General features: G+C 40.7%; 1 protein-coding gene across 1 annotated transcript; it reads left to right on the top strand.

The window, feature by feature from the left end:
* Positions 1–827: 827 nt before the first annotated feature.
* Positions 828–19,707, top strand: AQP1 (aquaporin 1 (Colton blood group)). Its single transcript, XM_009480146.2, has 4 exons — positions 828–1,217; positions 17,336–17,500; positions 17,916–17,996; positions 19,528–19,707. The coding sequence occupies exons 1-4, from the start codon at positions 828–830 to the stop codon at positions 19,705–19,707; spliced, it is 816 nt and encodes a 271-aa protein (XP_009478421.1).
* Positions 19,708–20,940: the final 1,233 nt, after the last annotated feature.

The raw sequence follows: 20,940 nt of genomic DNA, 5'->3' as shown, positions 1-20,940 counted from the left end.
AACTCCATCCCGCCCAAATCATCTGCTCCTCAGCATCTAAATTGTATCCATAGAAAGCTTCCAGCTTACTTGCAGTGTTGAGTGACAAATATTCGTGAGATTTACGCAGTGGTGACAGAGACTAAAACGGATCCCCACCATTCATCAGTTAACACCAGCTTGTGTGCGCCTGTGTAAATACGTGTCTGTCCGTACAGCCGTCAGGCTTGGCATCAGAAACAAGTCCAAGTCTCCGCAGGAGAGACATTTCTACCTGTTTTCAAATGAAACAGAGGTACTTAAGTCTCTAGAGTGTGGATTTAGCTGTCAGTTTTATTCACTCCTTCTGGATATTAGCTGCTGCCACTGAAGCTGAGTGTGAATATTTTACCAGCTTGCACAGATAACTTTGCTTTTTGTTTCAGTCCAGCTCGAGACAGAAATCCCATAAAAGCTTTCGTTCCAATCCGCGTGCTGAATGATGATACAGAAGTTAAAGAAGTGAGGGTAAAATTCCTGAGGCACTCCTAAGGACTTTTCCAAGAATTTTAAAAAGCCTCTTAAAAACGGCAGCAGAGATCGAACGCTGGGGGTGGGGGGGGGGGAGGAAGAAAAAACTTTGGCAGGCATACAGTGTCTTACATCAATCTAGCAGTCAGCATCTATGTAGATGTTCTTTCCTCCTTTTGTGCAACACCCCTTCCCTCCTACAGACCACCCAAAGCCCTATAAATAATCCAAGGACTGTATTTTTTCTCCAGATTTCTCTTCAGCCCTCAAAGGAAAAATATCAGGCGAAGGAAGGGAGAGAGGGAGAAGGGAAAGTGAGGAGGAGAGAGAGAGAGACGATGGCTAGTGAATTCAAAAAGAAAATGTTCTGGAGGGCGGTGGTGGCTGAGTTCCTTGCCATGAGCCTTTTTATTTTTATCAGCATAGGCTCAGCTCTGGGTTTTAGCTTCCCAGTGGTGGGCAACAAAACATCAACAAGGTCTCAGGACAATGTGAAGGTTTCGCTGGCTTTTGGGTTATCCATCGCCACCATGGCACAAAGCGTGGGCCACATCAGCGGTGCACACCTGAACCCAGCTGTGACCCTGGGCCTCCTGCTGAGCTGCCAGATCAGCATCTTCAAGGCGCTCATGTACATCATTGCCCAGTGCCTGGGGGCAGTGGTGGCCACAGCTATTCTGTCAGGAGTCACCTCCTCCCTCCCAAACAACCTGCTGGGGCTCAACTCGGTAAGTAGAAACTTTTAATTCCTCCTTCGGTTTTTTTCGAGTAGAAAAGTAACACCTATAATCTACTAAAGATGTGTGTGTTGGGGGGGGTGGTGACGGTGACCTCAGGCAGCCAATTGCTTATTGCAGCAGGGGATCCAGTCCTGGTACCAGGATGGATCTATGTCGTAGGGATGGTCCTTCCTCCCCACCCCCATTTTGGAGCTTTAGGACATTATGGTCGTGATCAGTTTTGCTTATGTTCAATTTTGTACATCCAGGTTGCTAAAAGGTGCCTTTTGACACCAATTTAACACTGAAATCACTGGCAGTTGCATGATTGAGTCCCTTTCGTGGTTCTGAAGGTCTCAGATAACGTGCTGATTAATGTGCATATAGCAATGTTGTTTTCGCTTCTGTGAATGTGGTTCTTTTTCAATACCTAATTAATGGTTTGTGTAACCTGATGATGACAGCAATGAACACCTATGGGAACAGTGGGAGAGATGTGTAGCAAGAAAAACCCTATCACCAAAAATGTGAGCATTGCCTGTTGCGTTAGGCAGAGTGCTCAGATCCTGCCCGACACAGAATCCCAGCTGCACTTTCTGTGTGTTTCTCCTTTTGCTGTGCAAAAATAGGTAAACCACTGAATCCTCAGGTGTAGCCTGGAGAAAGAGGTGAGGCAGCTACATTTAACAGGGGTACAGGTTTCAGCCCACTCCCAGCCAGGTGCTCACATCATGCTGCATAAAAACTGCCTGGCCACAACTCCCCCTCCTCACAATATTGTCATTTTACTGTTGTCGTTGTACCATAAGAGGAGAAAAAAGGAAGTGCTACAGCCACTGCAGTTCACAGAGTACTATACATGGAAATTGTCTTCCAGTCACTTATTTCACCTGATTCTGTTAAGAACAAGTATTTCACATCTTTTGTATGGCCCCTTTCTTGCTCAATATTCCTGACTGCAGTTTGAAACTTGAGCTCATTTGAAAATCTTATGCCTATTTGAAGTCACGGGGATATTTGGGAGATAAAGCTGCAAATGCAGTATCTCTTCAGAAATCATTTAGGCAAAAAGGATAGAAAGGATCAAAAAAATTAAATTAACAAATAAAGTAATATGGTTTTGCATGCTGTGGCATTACAGTTAATTCAGAAAATGAAGCAGTTTTTGAAAACATAATAAAATCTGATATTAAGAAGGTGAATCCTGAGCAGCTTAGTGTCATCCACCCTCGTGTTACTCTGCGGGTTGTCTGCTTACCTCCCTTGAGCCTGATGCCTGCAGGTATTCCATTGTGCCACTGTTTCGGAAATTTTGATGGGTTAATCCACAACTTTTTGGGGAAGAAGAGCGAATCATTTTATTAGCTCCAGAAGGCTCTGGCTGTGTGTGTGATACATGATCTTTTCCTCTGAAACCACTGGCAGAGGAAACTGCTCAACCACATGGGACAGGGTGTCCGCCCAAGTGGTTTCCTCGAGAGGTCCAACTGCCATTAAACACGGGAGGTCTGGTTTCAGTAGCACTCGCGTTTGGTCTTCCCTTTTGCTTGCCACAAAATGCTGATGACTGGCTCCTTCCTCTATCCAAAAGTCCTGAAACTGTCCATTTGTACAGGAGGCGTAGATGATCACCCCAGACTCTTCTTGCTCCTCAGTCAGTAACTCTCCAAGCTACAGAGCTATAATTCAGAGCTCTGCACAAGGACATCTGAGAAGAGAAGAGCCTATGGGGACAGATGGAAAGATCAGGAAAGATCAGTGCAGTCACTGATTTTTAGTAAGCTTAGGAGACTACTTCATGAATCTCAAAAATTGCATGTTAGGGTGGAAGCCTTGTTCCCTCTCCAGAAACACCTCTGGAATAAAATCAAATACACCATTTTCAAGGCCATCAAATACACTGTAGGCAAAACCAGACAGCGTGAGTCTCCATCTTGCCCATTTTACAAATATGGTAACACTTTCTGTGCATGAATTAATGGACAAAATGGTTCCTAAACACTGTGAAAAAAGCTGGTCCCAGTGCTTGTCATTGTCAAATACTCAGAATTTGATTTTTTTAATTTTGTCTTTCACATCCAGTTATAAACATTTTGGCTAGAGGAGCGCTGGGGAGACCTCCCAGGGGATGGAGAGGGCAGCAGCTGTTCTTCTCCCTTGCAAGAAAGCACTAGAGAGGAAAGCAAATCCATTCAATTCCCACTGACAAGCTGGACTGTCTGGGGAGGGGAGGGTTGAGGGGGGAGTTGGGTCTGAGCCCAACGCAGGGGAGAACGGCAGAACGGCTGTCCTTGTGCAGAGCCCTTCACCACAGGGCATATCCTGAAACCACAACCCAGCACCAAGAGCGCACTGCCTCCTTCAGCAAACAGACGATAAGAGAAACCACAGAGATTTCCTTTTATGTCATGCTTTTTAACCTGAGGACAAGGAGGGGAGGGACAGAGCTGGCATCCCTGCCAGCTGTTTTGTCTTCCTGCCCTTCCTGTGGAAAACGAGGTGTAGATTCACGATTGAGAAAAAGAATAGAAAGAAAGGGAGAGCTGTTTGTTTGACAAGGTTGGGAAGAGGGTTTGGATGACTGAGTCCTCTGTTCTGATCCTGCCATACTCTTGGAAGGGTTCATTTTTTTCAGGAAAGATGTGGTGGGAGCAGTTTAATGGAGTCAGTGGCTATCCAGTGTCCCCAGTAGATACTGGGTGGGATTGCATGCCTGAACTTAGATAGGCAGGATAACCTGCCCAGCTGTAGTTCTTGCAATGAGGGGCCAAGTGAGGAATCCATTTCCATAGGCTCCTTTCTGGTTCACAGAGAAGGAGACAAAAAGAGGTACTTCAGCCTTTAGATTTGTTGACTTGTCCTCCAGAGACAGCCAGCTCTTCTTTGGCATGATGAGGCTCCAGGCTTGGGAACCTCTGTTAAGTAGCCGAAATGAAGTGAGATGAATCTGTGCCTTTCTCATTGCCCAAAGGGAAAAAAAGAAACACAAGCAAATGAAGCAGAAAAAACAGTCATGGAAGGTGCAAGGCTGAAGGGAAAGAAGGGAGAATGAAAAAGCAGGATGCTCCTTTAACATGTTCAAGACTAAGGTCTGTTTTGTACTAAGACAAACAAAACAGTCACATATGAAGAGTTTGATCCAAACTTTACTGAAGTCAATGGAAATATTCCCAGGTACTTTGGCTGGTTCCAAATAAGACATTCTGGATAACATTCAGAGAGGTATTTAGATTACTGAATCCTTTCAAGACACTTAACTTCCCATATATTATACTAGTGGTTGGGGTGCCAAAGTAAAAATTTCGAGAATTGGAAAAGCTGAAAGAGGTGTATGCAGTGTGTTTGTTGTTCTAAAACTTTAAGTATTTTTCCTTACATGATCTTGTATCTTTTTTTGGCAATTTGATTACTACATGTTACAGATTTCCATTAGGTAAAACTGTAAGAATAGAGAATACCTAATCCAAAATACACTCATCTGCCAGCGTAGCTGGCTATTGTCTAGTGAGGTGTAGTTTGGATAATGGAAGAAACTATTCATCACGGGCAGTTAATGACCAACAAAGAGCTCAAGCAGGAAAGGCGGGCGAGAGGAGACTTCTGTACTGCAAGGTAACAAAATATTTGAAGTTCAGCAATGATTATCTTGAGAACTTTTATCAAGCTTTTAAAAACATGCTGAAACAATTTCTTTAGCTCAGGGTTGGTGGTTTGGGGTTTTTTTTTTTGTTTGTTTGTTCGGGTTGTTTTTTTTTTTCCCCCTTGTGAAAATAGTCAGAGCCTGTGAAAAACACAGACCCTGCTTTACAATTTCATAATTCCTGTATTTTGGCACACTGACTAGGGTTCCAGGAAATGTGCCCCCTAAATCTTGGGGCTACAATTTGGAAACTATTTAAAAACTTGAAGTTTATGATGAAAGATATTATTTTAAATGTTATAAGTAGTTTAAAAATTGCAGGCAAGGAAAACAAACCTGAAGGTAGTGTTGCTTAGTGTAGATAAAGAGAAAAGAAAAACAACCAAGAATAACAAACAGAAGGACTTGGTTTTAAAGAACACTCAGTGATAAATGTTGTTTGTGTAACTGAAGAACTTTCTGGAAAAGCCAGAAGAGATCTGTGGTCAGTGGATTCAGGGGTCTGGAGCGTCTTCTTAAGACAGGTGAATAGTCATATAGATACCACTCCTGGAGCACGGAAAGCCACTTGTTGCTGGAACACCCTTTGGATTTCCAGTGCGATTGGCTGTGTCTCTGCCATTACTGCTCAGCAGAGTGTCCCCAGAGTTGGATCAGCTGCGGCAGAAGAATTGGTGCACACAAGAATTCAATGCCCTTTGGTGATAAACACGTAGTGGCCAGCTCCAAATCTGTTCTCAAAGTCAGGGAGAAAGAAGTCCTTTGCTGTCCTTGATTCTTCATACCAGGACAGTATCTGCTACTTTGAGACACCTTCCACCCTCACCAAAGTCACACTACAGAATGAGCCCCCTTTCCATAAATAATCCCACTTAGCTGGACTGTGGTCCAGCAGCAGCAGAACAGCTTTGAACCGCTATGCTGGAGTCGGCTTTTTTTCTCTGCTGTCTATGTGTCCCCCAGCTCCAGCCTTATTCTGCTACTTGAGAAAGCTGAAGGCTGGACAATATCCTGTCTCCAGGAGACTGGAACATAGGATGGAGCATACGATGTGTGGATCCTTAGCTTCTGCAGATGTATCATCTTAACTTTAGGACATCGATGCTGGTGATTTTTCTGCCAATAGATTTCCAAGGCACAGAGACCTCTAGTGAAAACATAAAATTGCCCCTGCACCGGGAGTTCCCTTTCATAAAGTTGAGACCTGCCACACCGTTTAATGGTGTGTGTGGGTCAGGACCGATGTTTTTATCCTGATATTCCTCAATGAATCTTCCCCATCCTTTAGAAAGTTACCTCAGAGGGGATCATGGACAGGGATCATGACTCCCCACATTTGGTCCAAACCAGTGTCCCAGTGGTGGCCCTCTGACCATGAGGATTGGGACTTGCACGGTTGGCCTTGGTGACTCAGTATTTATCTTGTGATTTCCCTCTCTCTTTGTGCCCACGCCCTATGAGTCTCTTCTCCTCCAACCTCAAATTAAACAAAGTCAGGTTGAATTGGAAGAATTTCCAAAATAAACCGAGAGCTTGACAGAGTGCATGGGCAATTGAGTAAGTGATGCTGCTTTTCCTCTGAGTCAGTATGGAAAATTGCAGTTCCAGAGGTGTCGCTGGATGGACGAGACATGTAGCTGAGTTCCTGACCTCTAGCGCTTATTGAAAATCCTTGGATGGCTTTTCTCAGTGCTGATTATATACTGCGCCTTTCTCAAGTTTCAATACAGTAAGCTTCATTCTCCTTGTTACTGCCCTCCCTGTTTTCTATCCAATGTGGGCTTCTCCTGCCAGCCTTGCCTGTGCTGGGATATCTGCGTGCTTAAGCACTCGAGCTTCTACAAGGGACCAGCAGTTGATGCATTTTTAGAGTGAGCAAAATGGTTCCTGTACATGAGGTTAGTCTGGGATTTTTATTTCTTAACAAAGAGTGCCACAACAATAGCTCATTATTCAATTTCAATTATGCAGCAGCAGTCTTTTATGGCCTGCCAGCATTGTATTGAATCACAACAGGCTGGGGAGGTGGAACACAGGGAAGGCACCTGCTCAAAACTGGCCATAGTCTTGGCCACTTTCTGATGTGTTCACACCGTGGCAGGAGAAACATCTGGGCTGAGATATAAACCTGATGGTTATCACCCATCCTCCAGAACATTTGGGGATAACAGGGCTAACAGCTCTAATACAGAGGATTCAAGGATGACTGGTGCATTGTCTGAAAAATGCTCTGCAAGCCTCAGATTAAAAGTGTTCTTTAAATAGAAATGATGGAAATTGATGAAAGGGATGCCCAAAGGGTTGTAAACTAATGAGTTGCAATAGACCTAAAAACCTTAGTAATTTGCTAGATTGGTTAACATTATAATTCAAATGGAGTCATGCTGGGATTTTTTGGAGAACGAATTTTTTCTGTGTTTGACCAGCTGTCAAATTAAGTAGGATTAAGTATGAAACCTAAGGAAATTCATTTTGCCACTACCCTTCCTGACTGGTGAATAAACAGTTTAAATTGTTTTCCTTTCCTCAGCATGCTATGTATTATGCCATATGTATCTGGATCTTTTGTGTGTATGTGTATACACACCTCCGCACATACTCACACACCAGAGACAGATAGATGGATAGATAGACAGACAGACAGACAGATGAATAGAAAGATTCTTCAGATGAGGGAAACCCAAATTTCATTTCCTAATTTAAATTCACTAGAATTTAAAAAAATAAATCTATTAGTAGGTGTCAATTCTAAATCAAGATCCAGCATGGCAAGAACCACAGGCTGAGGACAAATGGAAATTTCCATGGCAAACATGAGAATGAATATTATGGCTCTCTTCTGGTTAAATTGATGCAATAGTAAAAGCAACATAGAACTCATTGTAGCAGGTCTTATACTTCAGCAGATAATTTGAACCTTTGGGTGGGTTGAGAATAACATTAATCAGAGAATCCCCAAAAATGTCTCTATCATCTAGGTTGTATATAGCTACCTTTAAGAGAAGCAATTTTTAAAGCAAGGATACTAAACCACATCACAAGTACTAAAGGAAGAAAAAATAGCCCTTGAAAAATTTCCTGTTTGTCTCAAGAGGAAATTGCCTGTTTTCTTTAGAGCAGTAGTACATTTTTGCTTATTTGTCTATTCTCAAGCTTAAATGAGAGAATTCAATAACAGAGAGATCTTTACCTGGTATCACAATTGAAAATATCAAAGAAATCTTCATTCATTCTTAGAAAAATCTCCATTCTGGAGTTAGGGGAACCAGATCAAACTATTGTGCTTCATAGATAGCAAACTATCTGTATGTTATGTGTCTTTATTTCTCAGTTTCTGTATTTCCCTGTCTTTAAACTGTTGTCTCTTTATTACAAATATGCAGAGGCAGAGGCACCCTTTTCATTGCAGGCTGATGTGGTACATGGCACAATGAGACATCACGGTCCGTGCTCCTCAGTACCTCCAGATTAATATTAATACCAATTTCATGGAGCAAGTGAATACCTCCTGGAGGTTTTTCTGCCCTGGCTGGGAACAGTATGTGGCCCTGTGTATTTATTAATGTACAACCTAATGGGAAAGTACTGCTCTCTCTGGCATCTGGAGCCAAAGCTAGTGCTTGTGTTTAACTGCTGCAACTCCACTGAAGTCAATGTGATCTGAGGCTAAGGCACAGCATTAACCTGTTAGATCAAATATACAGGGGCTCACAGGCATCCTGGAGGAAACTCTATAAAACAGCAGGAGGGCAAAATGTGTCTTGAAGTCTCTGCAAGGGGATCCTCTTTTGGCATTTGTGGACCAGAAAGGAGCAAAGAAATCCTCTGTGTACTTTCCTGGTAGAACAGTGTGCATCCCCTCTCCAGGAGCCACTGAGAGGTACCACAGAAAATCAAATTTTTCCAGGCCCTTGACACTAATTCTTTGCCAAGTGAGGTCAATGAACACTTTCAAAGCAGAACTGTGGCACGTTTCCTTACACATATACACACCACTTCTCCTGAAGTTACTGATGACTATATTTGGACTGAGGAATGAATAAAGTCGCATTTGGCCCCTTTTTCTTCCTTTGTTAAGCCTTCTTTCTTGAACAAGGTGGAGAAAAGAAGGAGCCGGAATTGTTTCCCTAATTCCTGAAATCCATTGCACGTATTCAGAGCTGTTTTTTAACTCCATGTAAATGCCAAATATTCAATGTTCTGCACAAGACTGACTGTTAGAACTATCTCAGACTTGGAAAGTTTGAGAACTTCACAGGTTTGCTGGAGTGTTTGTCTAGAAGTATAAAATGAATATCACTTTGGTGCTGTTCCCAACAACCATGCTGTGAGGTTTCTGCAAATCCAGCTAGTTATTCCAGTAACAACATAGAAAGAAAGATTTTATTAGGCTCAACATTCAGATATGCCCAAAATTCTCCACTGAAAGAGCATGTTCTTCTGGGCTGACAATACGGAAGATCATAAATAGCTCCTTGGTAAAATGAGTGCTTCAGGAGTGTTACTGAAAAGGAACTATTTACTTGGGTTTTGCTGGGTGAAGAAAAGAAAAAACAACACACCATTCCTCATCCTCTTTATAGAAATTGTTTAATTTCTCAGAAGCAAGATTTTAAAAAAATGTTTCCCTAAAGTAACTTTCCCAGAGGCACATCAAAAAGTAAAAGTGTAAATTAGACAAATGGTCTATCTCTAACTAGCTGTGCTAAATGGAAGTCCTATAAAGGAATTGGCTTTTACTGTCTGTCGCTGGCCTCACATATAAACTTTATGCGCTCTGGTTTAATGTAAATGAAACCATCACTCTTCTCTTTATGGCATACCAGGCTGCTGCAACACAAAGCCCTGGCTAGTTTCTCATCAGCTTGAAGACAGGGTGGGAGGAGGGAGGTTGGTCTTGTTCCTGGAGGGTGTCTGCTGTCCAAAGAATGGAAAATATGATTTATGCTTTGGGAATTGAATGAGTCCCCTTTAGAGCTCTTAAGGCTGTATTTATAGGAAGGATAACCTAGCAGAGGACAATATGTTTTGTCCCTAGGTTCTGCTGAATGCTTCTATTGTTGATCTAGGATATGATCCAAAGCTAATTCCTTGCCTCATAAGCAGCTTCTTCTGAGTGCTCCTGTCGTATAATTTTAAGTGAAACTCTTTAGATCTTTGCCTGTCTCTACTTACAAAAGAAATGAGACTTTTGTACTCTGTGAATCCCTAACACTCAAATAATGGGTATAGAAGCATCCATTTCTGAGTGATACTGTTAAATAGCAAGGACAAAAGAGAGTAACTGTAGTTAAATAGCTGTCGATAAAGTCTCTGAATACGTTTTGACTGTGAGTTAAAGGAAGGTTTATGCTTATGGAGATCTGGGACAGACTTCCAGCAGAAGAAAGGTATATTTTCAAGGCAAAAGTTATCAAGTTATTTTCGTGACAGAGTTAGAGCTGAAAGAATGAGAAGAGTCAGACAAAATGACAGGCCAGATAGTGGAAGATGGTTTTGAGGGAAGCGGGGAGATTAATTTCTGAGATTACATTTGAAGAACATTGCATTAAAAACGTTGCCCAGTTAAACACTTAAATGATAGTTAGTTGGTATAAAGCAGCATAATTAATATTTCCAGTGTAGGGATGAAGAAGAGGACATGAACCATTAAAAGTAATGTGAAGAATTTTCCTTATTAAGAAAAATAAGGAAAATCAAGGAAGGGGAAGTTTAAGCTACAGGAAGAAAATGCAGTAATATAGTGAGATGACCTTTTTTTGTCTAGTCAGCCAATGATATAACCAGGGAAATGGATTCAAATTTGCTTGAATAAAATGCTCAAAGTCTTCCTTTAAGAAAATAGTCTGCCATGGCAGAGATAAGCTAATAATTTCTAATGCTGAAAACAGCACTCCTGGTGCAAATATTTAGCTGTACATTTGAATTCAACACACAAGGAAAGAGGTCTGTCTGATATAAAGATATTATTTATTGCAGCACAACTCCTTAAAACGGTAGATTTTGTGTGGAGAGGAGAACATAGTTCTTCTCCCAAAATTAATATTAAAACCACTTTAATTAAAGGTAATAGGTTTATAGTTGGTTCACAACATGCTTCTCATTGTGTGCCAGCCATGATATTGCTGGGTTGTGCAAAAGCTGCCTTACCTAGGGGATGGCTGGAATATGCAAATGAGAGAAGTCCCAGCCATCAGTTGTTACATGTGTCACTAAATTGCTGTGGCTTAACTTTTCTCTCTCTAAAACACATCGATGAGCATGGCTTGCGGTGAAGTGTTTCATAAGAATGGAGAAAATTGACATTCCCCTACTGAAAAACAGACTTCTACATTTCCAGAGGCCTATCATTTTTTCAGAAACAATGAGAAACTAATCCCTGTTATATGAAAGTAAGCTGGACCCTGGAAGATACATCCATGGCTAAGGGTTTGTTGGATGAGATGGAGCATAGCACCACATGATGAAAACACCTTGCATAACAAACTGTCTTAGCCGTATAACGGGAAACAGGTTTGAACTTGATATAATTTTACTCCTAATGAGAAAAATATGAAGTCACTGGAGAAGTACACAGTTGGGTTTACCTTGGGCCCATTTAATTTCCTGTCCTCATTTCTCTTCTGAAGGCAGACAACTAATAAATATCCTGCTCCAAAAAAAAAGCACAAAAGGAAAGAAAACACACCATTAATTTGCCCACATTATTGCTTGAAGCTGTGGAAGTCAGTCAGCTAAACATGGCAGTTAAGGGCACTTCTGAGAAACAAGCTTCTGTAGTTCTCATGTCCTGTCTGATTTTGTGGAGAAATGGAAGCAATGTGATTTCTACTCATTTCCTAAGACTAAAAAGCAGGTGCTCATCTCAACTAGTTACTCTCACCATCATAACTAGATAATGATTTTCCATTAACTTTGCCCTCAGGTTTAACAGTCCTCATTTAATTATATTACATGTCTCTTCGCTCACTTACCAATATGGACTACATCTATGCAGAGCCTTCACAGTGATTGTTCCATCAACTGTGTCTCCACTATCTGCATATGACACCAACTGTTTGTAGACATTAACTCAGCCGACCCAGAGCAGCATTGAGCAGTTCTGTCCCAGACCTTCCCACAGGAAGTACCTTTCCAAAGGACCAAGGTCTCATATGATAATTCAGGTTGGAAGGGACCTCAGGTGGTCTCTAGTCCAACCTCTTGCTCAAAGCAGAGTCAGCACTGAATTGAAACCAGGCTGCTGAGGAGCAGCAGTATCATTACCAGATAAAGCTAATCTTTGAACGAGGAATGGGTATTGTACCTCATCCCTATGCCCAGTAATGCAAAGCAGAGGTGTTCAGTATGCCCCAAGTGCTTCCTTAGCTTCCAAACAGTTGCAGCACTGGAGCTTTCTGAATGAGATGTAATTTCTATAAATTTACGGAATTCCAGTGGATTTTTCTTCCATGAACTTGTTCAGGTTCACGGTAAACTCAGGTAAAAATATTAATGGTGGGATTCAGCTCACAGAAGGATACACCTCACTTGGGGTGTCTATATGTAGGCTTCTGCTTGTCGTCTGGGTGCTATTACAGTCAAGAGAGAATTACTCCGTGCAAGCTAATGCAGCGAAGAGAGTGATTCAGCTGATCAGATATATGTGTCTGCATATAACTCCCAGCTCTTGTCAATGATGTAACCCATTTCTTGGGTATGTTTCTGGTGCTTCTGTCAAAATAGTGACTTAGAAATGAAGTCTAGTGCAACAATTCATGTGAACAAAAAAGGATGAGAAGTCTGGATTGACTCCTATGGTATGGGAAACTGTGTTGGAGATGAATGTGGGCTTGTGTATTTCATTTTAATCCCTTAGAACATATTTGGTTCCTTAAAACACTGCATCTACTCTTCCAGCCTCACAGGTCTGAAGCATGAAAGGGCCAGGGAGCTGCTGCGCTGTTCCCTGCCCTCTGACATTTTTTCTCTTGCCTTAATGAGCATCAATGCAGAGCATGTGAGAGTTATTGGGCTGAGATGAGAAGAAGTCAGAGATTTCCGGGCAGATACATCAAGGCCAGATGCAGTGTCAGCCTACATACCCTGCCTACACATCTTGCCTACACTGGTAAGCAGCATACCAATGCAAGGAAGAAAGTCATTGCAGTGTGGGTACAGGTCACTGGAAAAGGACCCCTTCACCCCAACACTACAGTAGAGATGACTGTATCTTATGTTTCAAGGCATTATTCTATCTATTTAAGAACCAGATATATGGTCACCTTATATTTTGGATATTCTCAGTAGCAGAATGCTAGATGTTAAGGCCAGTGGCTGATTTTTGCCTTTGTTTTATTGACAGCCGCAGCTACTCAGGTCTCTGTAATGTATAGTACTACTTCCTGCTAGATTCAGATTAAACTTTAGACAGCCCTGACCTTACCAGAGGCTGAAGCTTCTAGAGTCAGGTATTCTACAAAAATTCATACTTTCCTTAAAAAAACTGAATAACGTATATAAAATACAATGAGAGGGTAACCAACTCATGTTGGTTCTGTCAAAAGCTTAAACCAGCAGATTCAATAGGTGCAACATGTTTTATATTGCATTATTAGCTGGGTAACTCTTGCAAATCCACTGTGACCAAGGATTTTATAAATATAAATACACACACACACACACATATATATATATGTACATTTTAACTTGATACTAGGCATACACCTTCCCACTACCCATGTTATGCTGTGGCTGGGGTGTGGTTAGGGTGGTGAAGACTCATGCTGTTCCGTGTGTTGCTGTATCCTGGAGGGTCCAGGCTGCCGCCGTATTGACACTATAGTTCCAACAAGTGGGCAAATAACAAATGGCTGTGATATTACACTTATATACTACAGATCCACAGACCACAGCAGAGCAGAACATCCAAGGTTTGCCTCGGTTTGCCTCATGTTGGAACATGGCCCAGAGTCCTTGCTCTCACAGTGGAATCTTATGTCCCTGGCAGGCTGCATAAAATTACACGCTAGAGGAAAGCAAAAGGTTTCCTATGACATTTCCAGGTTTTCTTTGATTCCACACAGCCCATCAGTAAGTGTTGATTAGCAGGCAGAATGACCTCAAGTCACGTCAGATGTAGGATGTGTTTTCCTGGAGGGAAAGGAAGAATATGATTTCCGCCTCTCAAAGATAAGGATTATCACAGGTTTTAAAAGCATAATTTTGCACTTATTGTCTTTGTTCATTTGTAGAAGCCCTTCGGATGAAGGGAAAGACTAAGGGTAGGTCAGCATTTAACCATCTGAAATGCCAAGGCTTTGTCAAACACTAACATCAATGTGTCAGACCTCAGATCTAAATTCTCTGGGGTTTCAGAGTTGCATTATGATAGAAGGGAATTTTGTTTTATATCTGCTTTTGGGCACCTGCATATCACTCACTCATTTGCCAATGCACTTGCCTTTTAAGTTTGACCATTTGGCCTTCCAAATGTGAGATAGGATTTTCCAGAGAGTCTGTAGTCCAGATTCTTAAAGGGATACTATTATTTTTTATGTCAATGGGATGCATCTGAAGCCTAATTTGTTGAGCGCCACAAATCCCACTGTCTCTGTGGCCAAAAAAGTGATTATTTTTAAAAGGAGATGAGAAAAGTAATAGAATATTAATTTAATGATATATCAGGCATTCAGCATGAATTTCTGGATTATGTCATCTTTACTGCCAACTCATCTGTATATATTTATGTCAGGTTTGTATTTCTCACATATAAGTCTTATTAGTGCTGAAGGCTTCATTAACTGTTTTCAGTTTCTACTTTATGGATGCCAAAGGAACAAACGTCCATCATTTCAACCAGAATTCTGTGGATAAACTGCTTCTAACTCAAAGGATATGAGTCCTGCATATTAAAGAGCAAGATATAAAAATATATTATTAATGCTTTAGATTGGCAGGTCTTAGAAATCAATCTATTTTTACTGGTTTCAATGTAGCTAATCAGATTTATGCTGGCTGAAGACTCAGATAATTGTTTTCAGTGCTTAGGAATTTGATATTATGCTGTTTTGTTAGACAGAAGAAACAAGAAAAACGAATAGCAAAGGTGGAAAGTGAAAGAGTTCAGCTAAACATCTTTAAGTTTTAATGTTATTCAAATATTAGTTTGGGGGAAATTAGGGCATAAAACCACAAAAACAGATTTAAAGCATGATTTCCCATAGTCTCATTGTTCTGGACAGTCCACAATAACATTTATTTTAGTTGTTGTCATGTATGACTGTCCTGGTTTCAGCTTGGGTAGAGTTAATTTTCCTCCTAGTAGCTGGTATGTGCTGTGCTTTGGATTTAGGATGAGAATAATGCTCATAACATGCTGATGTTTTAGTTGTTGCTAAGTAGTGTTTACACTAGTCAAGGACTTTTCAGCTTCCCATGCTCTGCCAGGTGCACAAGGAGCTGGGAGGGGGCACAGCCAGAATAGTTGATCCAAACTGCCCCAAGGGCTATTCCATACCATACGGCATCATGGGCAGTATAGAAACTGGGGGGGGGTTGGCTGGGGAGCAGCGATCGCTGCTCGGGGACGGGCGGGGCATCCGTCAGTGCATGGTGAGAAATTGCATTGTGCATCACTTGTTTTGTTTATTATCATTATTTTGCCTTCCTTTTCTGTCCTATTAAACTGTCTTTATCTCAAACCCACAAATTTTACTTTTTTTTTTCCCAGTTCTCTCCCTATCTCACTGGGGAGGGGGAGAGTGAGCAAAACGCTGTGTGGTGTTTAGCTGCCTGCCGGGTTAAACCACAACAATGACCTAGCAATTTTTAATGTGGAGGCTATGAAAGACGGGATAGACTGCTGATAGCACTATTCTTGAGTATAAGTTTTGCAGAGTTTGCTTCCCACTCTGAGTCACTCACATTCTCAGTTTCTCTGGCCGGTGTCCAAGCTCATGTTTCATCCTATCCGTGCAATTCAGTTACTTCTGCTTAATACCAAGTTATTCAGCTCAGATACAGGCTTGTCTTGTCTTAACTTAAGATACCACTGAATATAGCAATTAGACGCAGAATTCAAAATGTGTTATAACATTGAATGGTTTAGATCCACAGTTTCTTGTTAAGCACAAGCTTCTAACAGTAGTCCTGAAATATGACAGCATTTCTATTTTATAATATTCATTTATATGAATTACTGTGGTTTCAATATATTCTAAAGCATTTACATTCATAAGAAACTCTACTGATTTCATGATTAATTATACAGTTGGAATATCTATGTCTGCCAGTGTGAGATTTTCTAGAGAATCTGCTTTACCTCAGTAGGAAATTGAAGTACTTTCAGCATAAGCCCCTTAGGATTCCTGAATTGCAGATGGTTTTTTCTGGCTCCCAAAGAAGTTGAGTGAGATTCAGTTTGAGTCTAAGACACCTGAAATTGGTCTACATGTGAGTTAAGTGTCCAAGCTCTTGTTGTAGTCAAATGAGATCTAGTGAATACAAAATAAAAGACAGAGCTATTCAGTTGACTCTCAAATGATCACTTACATTTCATCAGCTGAATGGATCTCCTCTCCATTAACTATGTTCATTACCTATCCAAGTTAGAGATACACTACCTAAACATTGGCATTGAGAGCTATTTTAGATACCTTTGGTCTTCTGTAGGACTTGCATCACATCTACCAGTGCCACATGAACACCGTGGATATCTCAGGGTATTTCATATGGCCTTAGAGGCATCTTTTTAGGCAATTGAATCACAGAATGGGTGTCTTAATATTCATGTGGAAAACTGCCTGTGGGGCCAGGATTTTGCAGGACCTTGTCCACGTGAAGTCCTTGTTCTGAAGAGTTCATACTGAACTACAGAAAATAAGTAGTGGTGGGAGACGAGAAGAAAAGATTAACGTGACTTGACAATAGCAGAGATAGGTGCTTTCAAGCTACCCAGAGCTATGCACCTTTCTTACTATTTGTCCCTTCCCCCTCCTGCCCCTGTTCACTTAGCAATTGTTGGTAAAGGCAAGCTGAGCAATGTTTAACATGACCACAGCATCTTCATTCTCAGAAGCAATGAATAAATGTCTGAAGGCACCACTGGTCACTTCTGTGGGTAAACTCTATTGAAGGCAAATCTCTGGCTCATTTGTTTCTCACACATAGACCGGTTACGTTCTCATTGTGTCTAGTGGTTGAGCGTTCACTTTGGCTGGATGCAGCAACCATGTAACCATGTTGAATCATGAACAAAATCCGGTTATTCATAGACTTGAGTACAGCACTGACTGTTTCAAAACTGATTTCTGTTCTTTTGTTTTGTTCTTTTTTTTTTTCTTTTTTTTTTTTTCTTTTTCCTGTTAAGCAAAAGCAACCTGAGGAGAAAAATGGCTGTGCAGGTCTGCATTTTCCTATTGAGAAAGTAGATCCTGTGAAACTCTGTCGTATTGGTTGAAGTCAGGTAGGAACATCAAGTGACATTTTCCTTCTTGTCTCCATGCAGCTTTCAGAGGGAATCAATGCAGGCCAAGGACTAGGTATCGAAATCATTGCTACCTTCCAGCTGGTGTTGTGTGTCCTCGCCACCACAGACCGGAGAAGGAATGATGTCTCAGGATCAGCACCTTTGGCCATTGGTCTCTCTGTTGCCTTGGGACACCTTCTTGCTGTAAGTTTTAGCTTTCACAGTTGATATCTGCAATGTGCCACCTCAGGATGGGCCAGTGGAGACAGGTAGATGATGTGCAGATGACAGTTTCTTCCTCCTCCTTCCTCTTCAGAGACTGACCTTGTTTCTGCAGCATGCATGGCCCTTCTGCCTTGGGCCATGTGGCTGTGGCAGTAAGTCATGAGGTTGCACATCTGGGAGGAGTTGGTGCACTAGGACTTGTTTCCCAGGTGGGACAGGACAGGCACATGGCAAACAGTCTTTCCCTCTTTTTCTGAGGAAGTGTGGGTGGGATGAATGAAGCTGTTGTGAACATCTGAACCGTGCTGCAGGCTGCCACTTGCCCTCCTGTGTAATGAAGATGCCACATGTACATCAGTGTCTCACCACTCACCATTCTCTTTCCACCTCCTAGATTGATTACACTGGTTGTGGAATTAACCCAGCGAGATCTTTTGGCTCAGCACTGATTGCCAACAACTTTGAAAATCACTGGGTAAGTTGAATAAGTTTGTTTAGCTTACAAGAAGCTCTGCATATACATAATCTACAAAATCAGAAACATTTAAACACATATTATTAACATCAAGTCAGTGAGTTGCCATTTCTATTTCATTTAACAATGAATAATCTCCTTTTGCTCCTGACCAGCCTCAGGAGATCACAAATTCCTCAAGCTGAGTGTGTATGATCAAAGTAATACAGATTTTCTTTGGTTATTTCCCATTATGTTTATTTATTTCAAATATTTTAAACTTTAAAGGCTCATTGTGCAGAATCCTTTATTGAGTATTTACTGTTTAAACAGAGTTTGTAAAATGCTACTGCTTAATCTGGTAAAACCTAATGTAGGTAGGTTCTTAAGCAGGTCTATAAACTAAAGTGGATCATGCAATATGTGGAAGCTAATAAAATGCTCATCTTAAAGTGAAGCGCCTGCTTATGTGCTTTCATGCATAAGTGCTCTGGAAACACTACAAAGTTTAGATTATTCCCTATGGTTAAATGTGGTTAAAATGAGGAACTTCTCAAAAATTTACTTATTTCACTAAAGCTCAATAAAGAAGGCTAATATAAAAGACCTAAATGAGCATATGTTCTTGAATATTTAAAATGCAGGTTGTTCTGACTCTCTTACTCATGATTTTGGCAGCTATTTGCATAAGCATTCATGGAAATTTAGTGACAGTACAATAGGTTGTGAAAGTTTTGTATATGGATGCCATTTTAATCTAAAAAATAAAACATGAAAGGAGGACACTGGGGAAATTTTGCCATTTCCTACCACTTAAACACTTCTGTTGGGATTCTAAGGTAATGAAACTGAGCTACTAGCTAGCATTTTCAGAATTTCATAGAAAAAATATTTCCTTTGTAGACAGAGAGAAGAAGATAGAGGTAATAATTCATATTAAACCACTGATATTACTGAATAAAAGAAAACATGTTTTCAGTCTCAGAAACTCTTTGGCCATGCTAATCCCTCAAAATCATCTATTATTACTGATAAAATCAACCTGTCTACCAAAATACTTTCACTACTTCTCCCTCCAAACTTTACTTGCCTTAAGTGATTAGACGATTACAATTACAGCAATATCCCTAGGTAAATAGCAGCTAATAGCAAATTAAGCCCCTTATTAGGCCCTCACCAGGTATTACTTTCTAATTCACCTATCACTGAAAGTTAGTGGGAGAACGGAAACTAATGCCCTCGTTGCTTTTAGAAATTGTGCTCCCCTGCCAAATCTATCTGGAGTAACAGAGATGTTTTACCAGTAGATGCCTAATTTTAAATATCAGAACTTGACAACATAGTCACAGTTATTCATCTCTGAGTCTGTTGCCAATTCATGGTGAGAAATTCCTGGTTTGTTGCCATGTGGTTAAGTAAATATTCAGGTGTTAGACTGTATTTTTAATGTTTTCACTGTAAATTTTGTGCAGAAACTCTTCAGAGGAGATTTTCAGAACAGCTTCAAATGCAGTATTACCTGATGTATTAACCGAGCTTGAAACTGTTTCAGATCTTCTGGGTTGGCCCGATCATTGGAGGAGCAAGTGCTGCCCTGATTTATGACTTCATCCTGGCTCCCAGAAGCAGCGACCTGACTGACCGCATGAAGGTGTGGACCAGCGGCCAAGTAGAAGAGTATGATCTGGAAGGAGATGATATGAACTCCCGGGTTGAAATGAAGCCAAAATAAAGAAAGACAAGGAAAAAAAAAAAAGCACATTGGTTTCCGAAGATTTTATCAGTGTTATAGACTCTTTGTAAACCAGCAAACAGTACTTTGTTTTTTAATTCAATAGCGTTTTCCATTTTTTGCCCCCAGTCTTAATAATATTTTTATATCTGGGGTTTTTCAATTACAAAGTATTCAGTCCACAAAGTCATTAGACACTTTTGTGTGAACTAAATAAATTGGGCAGAAATTTAACCCCTCCCTCACCACCACCAAATTTTCTTGTGTATTTAGCGTGGGTGGTTCTCCCAGCACATCACTCAGTAATGATAAGTAGTTCAAATGATCAGTCTGTTTGCTGAAAGAATAGACACCGAGGACAGAGAACCATCTGTACCAATAATGGGGGCCTTATACTGGAAAAAGTATTTATACAAATATGCAAGGCTGGTATCTAATGCCAGCAGTGCATGTGAAAAATGATCTCAAATCATTGCCCAAAAGCATCTTTTGGAAAGAAAGGCCACTAAAAATTACTTGTTATGTAGAATTAACCGTAATTTTCTAAACGATTGGTAATCTCTGAGAAAGAGAGCAGAAAAGTTAGCAGGGCAAGAATCTCAAGAGTCCCAGGATGCATTTAGATTTTCTAGTGTTTCATTCTCCCTGAACCTGCATCCAGCTCACTGTGAGGGAAGAGAATATATGACAAAAAATGTATAGATATATTAATTCCTGGGAACTTAATAACTAGAAGTCAATTTGGAGACTAGTAATAAAAACACCAAGAACAACAACACGATGACAATATGTAAACAGGATCTGATCATTCCTGTGATTACTCTGCTTCTGTTCATCTTACATAATTTAACTGTATGTTTTAAAGCAAACCAGGAAAAAAAAAAAAGGTCCCTTTCTTCCTGACTCCATTCTAATAGCCAGTGCTGTAACATTCAGGGACAATGAATAGATATACACACGGTATATTTTCTAATGAGGGACAAATACATACCTGTGTGTAAGTCCATTTTGGGGGTCATTGCTTTGTTTTTATATATATATATATAAAAAAAATGTTTATATATATGTTTTATACAGAAAGCCTAGTATACTGTTTTGTAAGAAAATAAGAGCATGAGACAAGTGGAAAGAATTGCAGCAGTGCTTAGCAAAATAAATGACACTGGAAACGTAAAGAAAATTAACACTATAAATGATGTGGAAGACTATTTTCTGTTTTCGTTTTTGTGTGTG

This window comes from Pelecanus crispus, chromosome 2, assembly GCF_030463565.1.
Source record: "Pelecanus crispus isolate bPelCri1 chromosome 2, bPelCri1.pri, whole genome shotgun sequence".
In the NCBI taxonomy this organism is placed as follows: domain Eukaryota; kingdom Metazoa; phylum Chordata; class Aves; order Pelecaniformes; family Pelecanidae; genus Pelecanus; species Pelecanus crispus.
The sequence above is the reverse complement of the archived record's forward strand: the minus strand, read 5'-3'. Positions and strand labels throughout refer to the sequence as shown.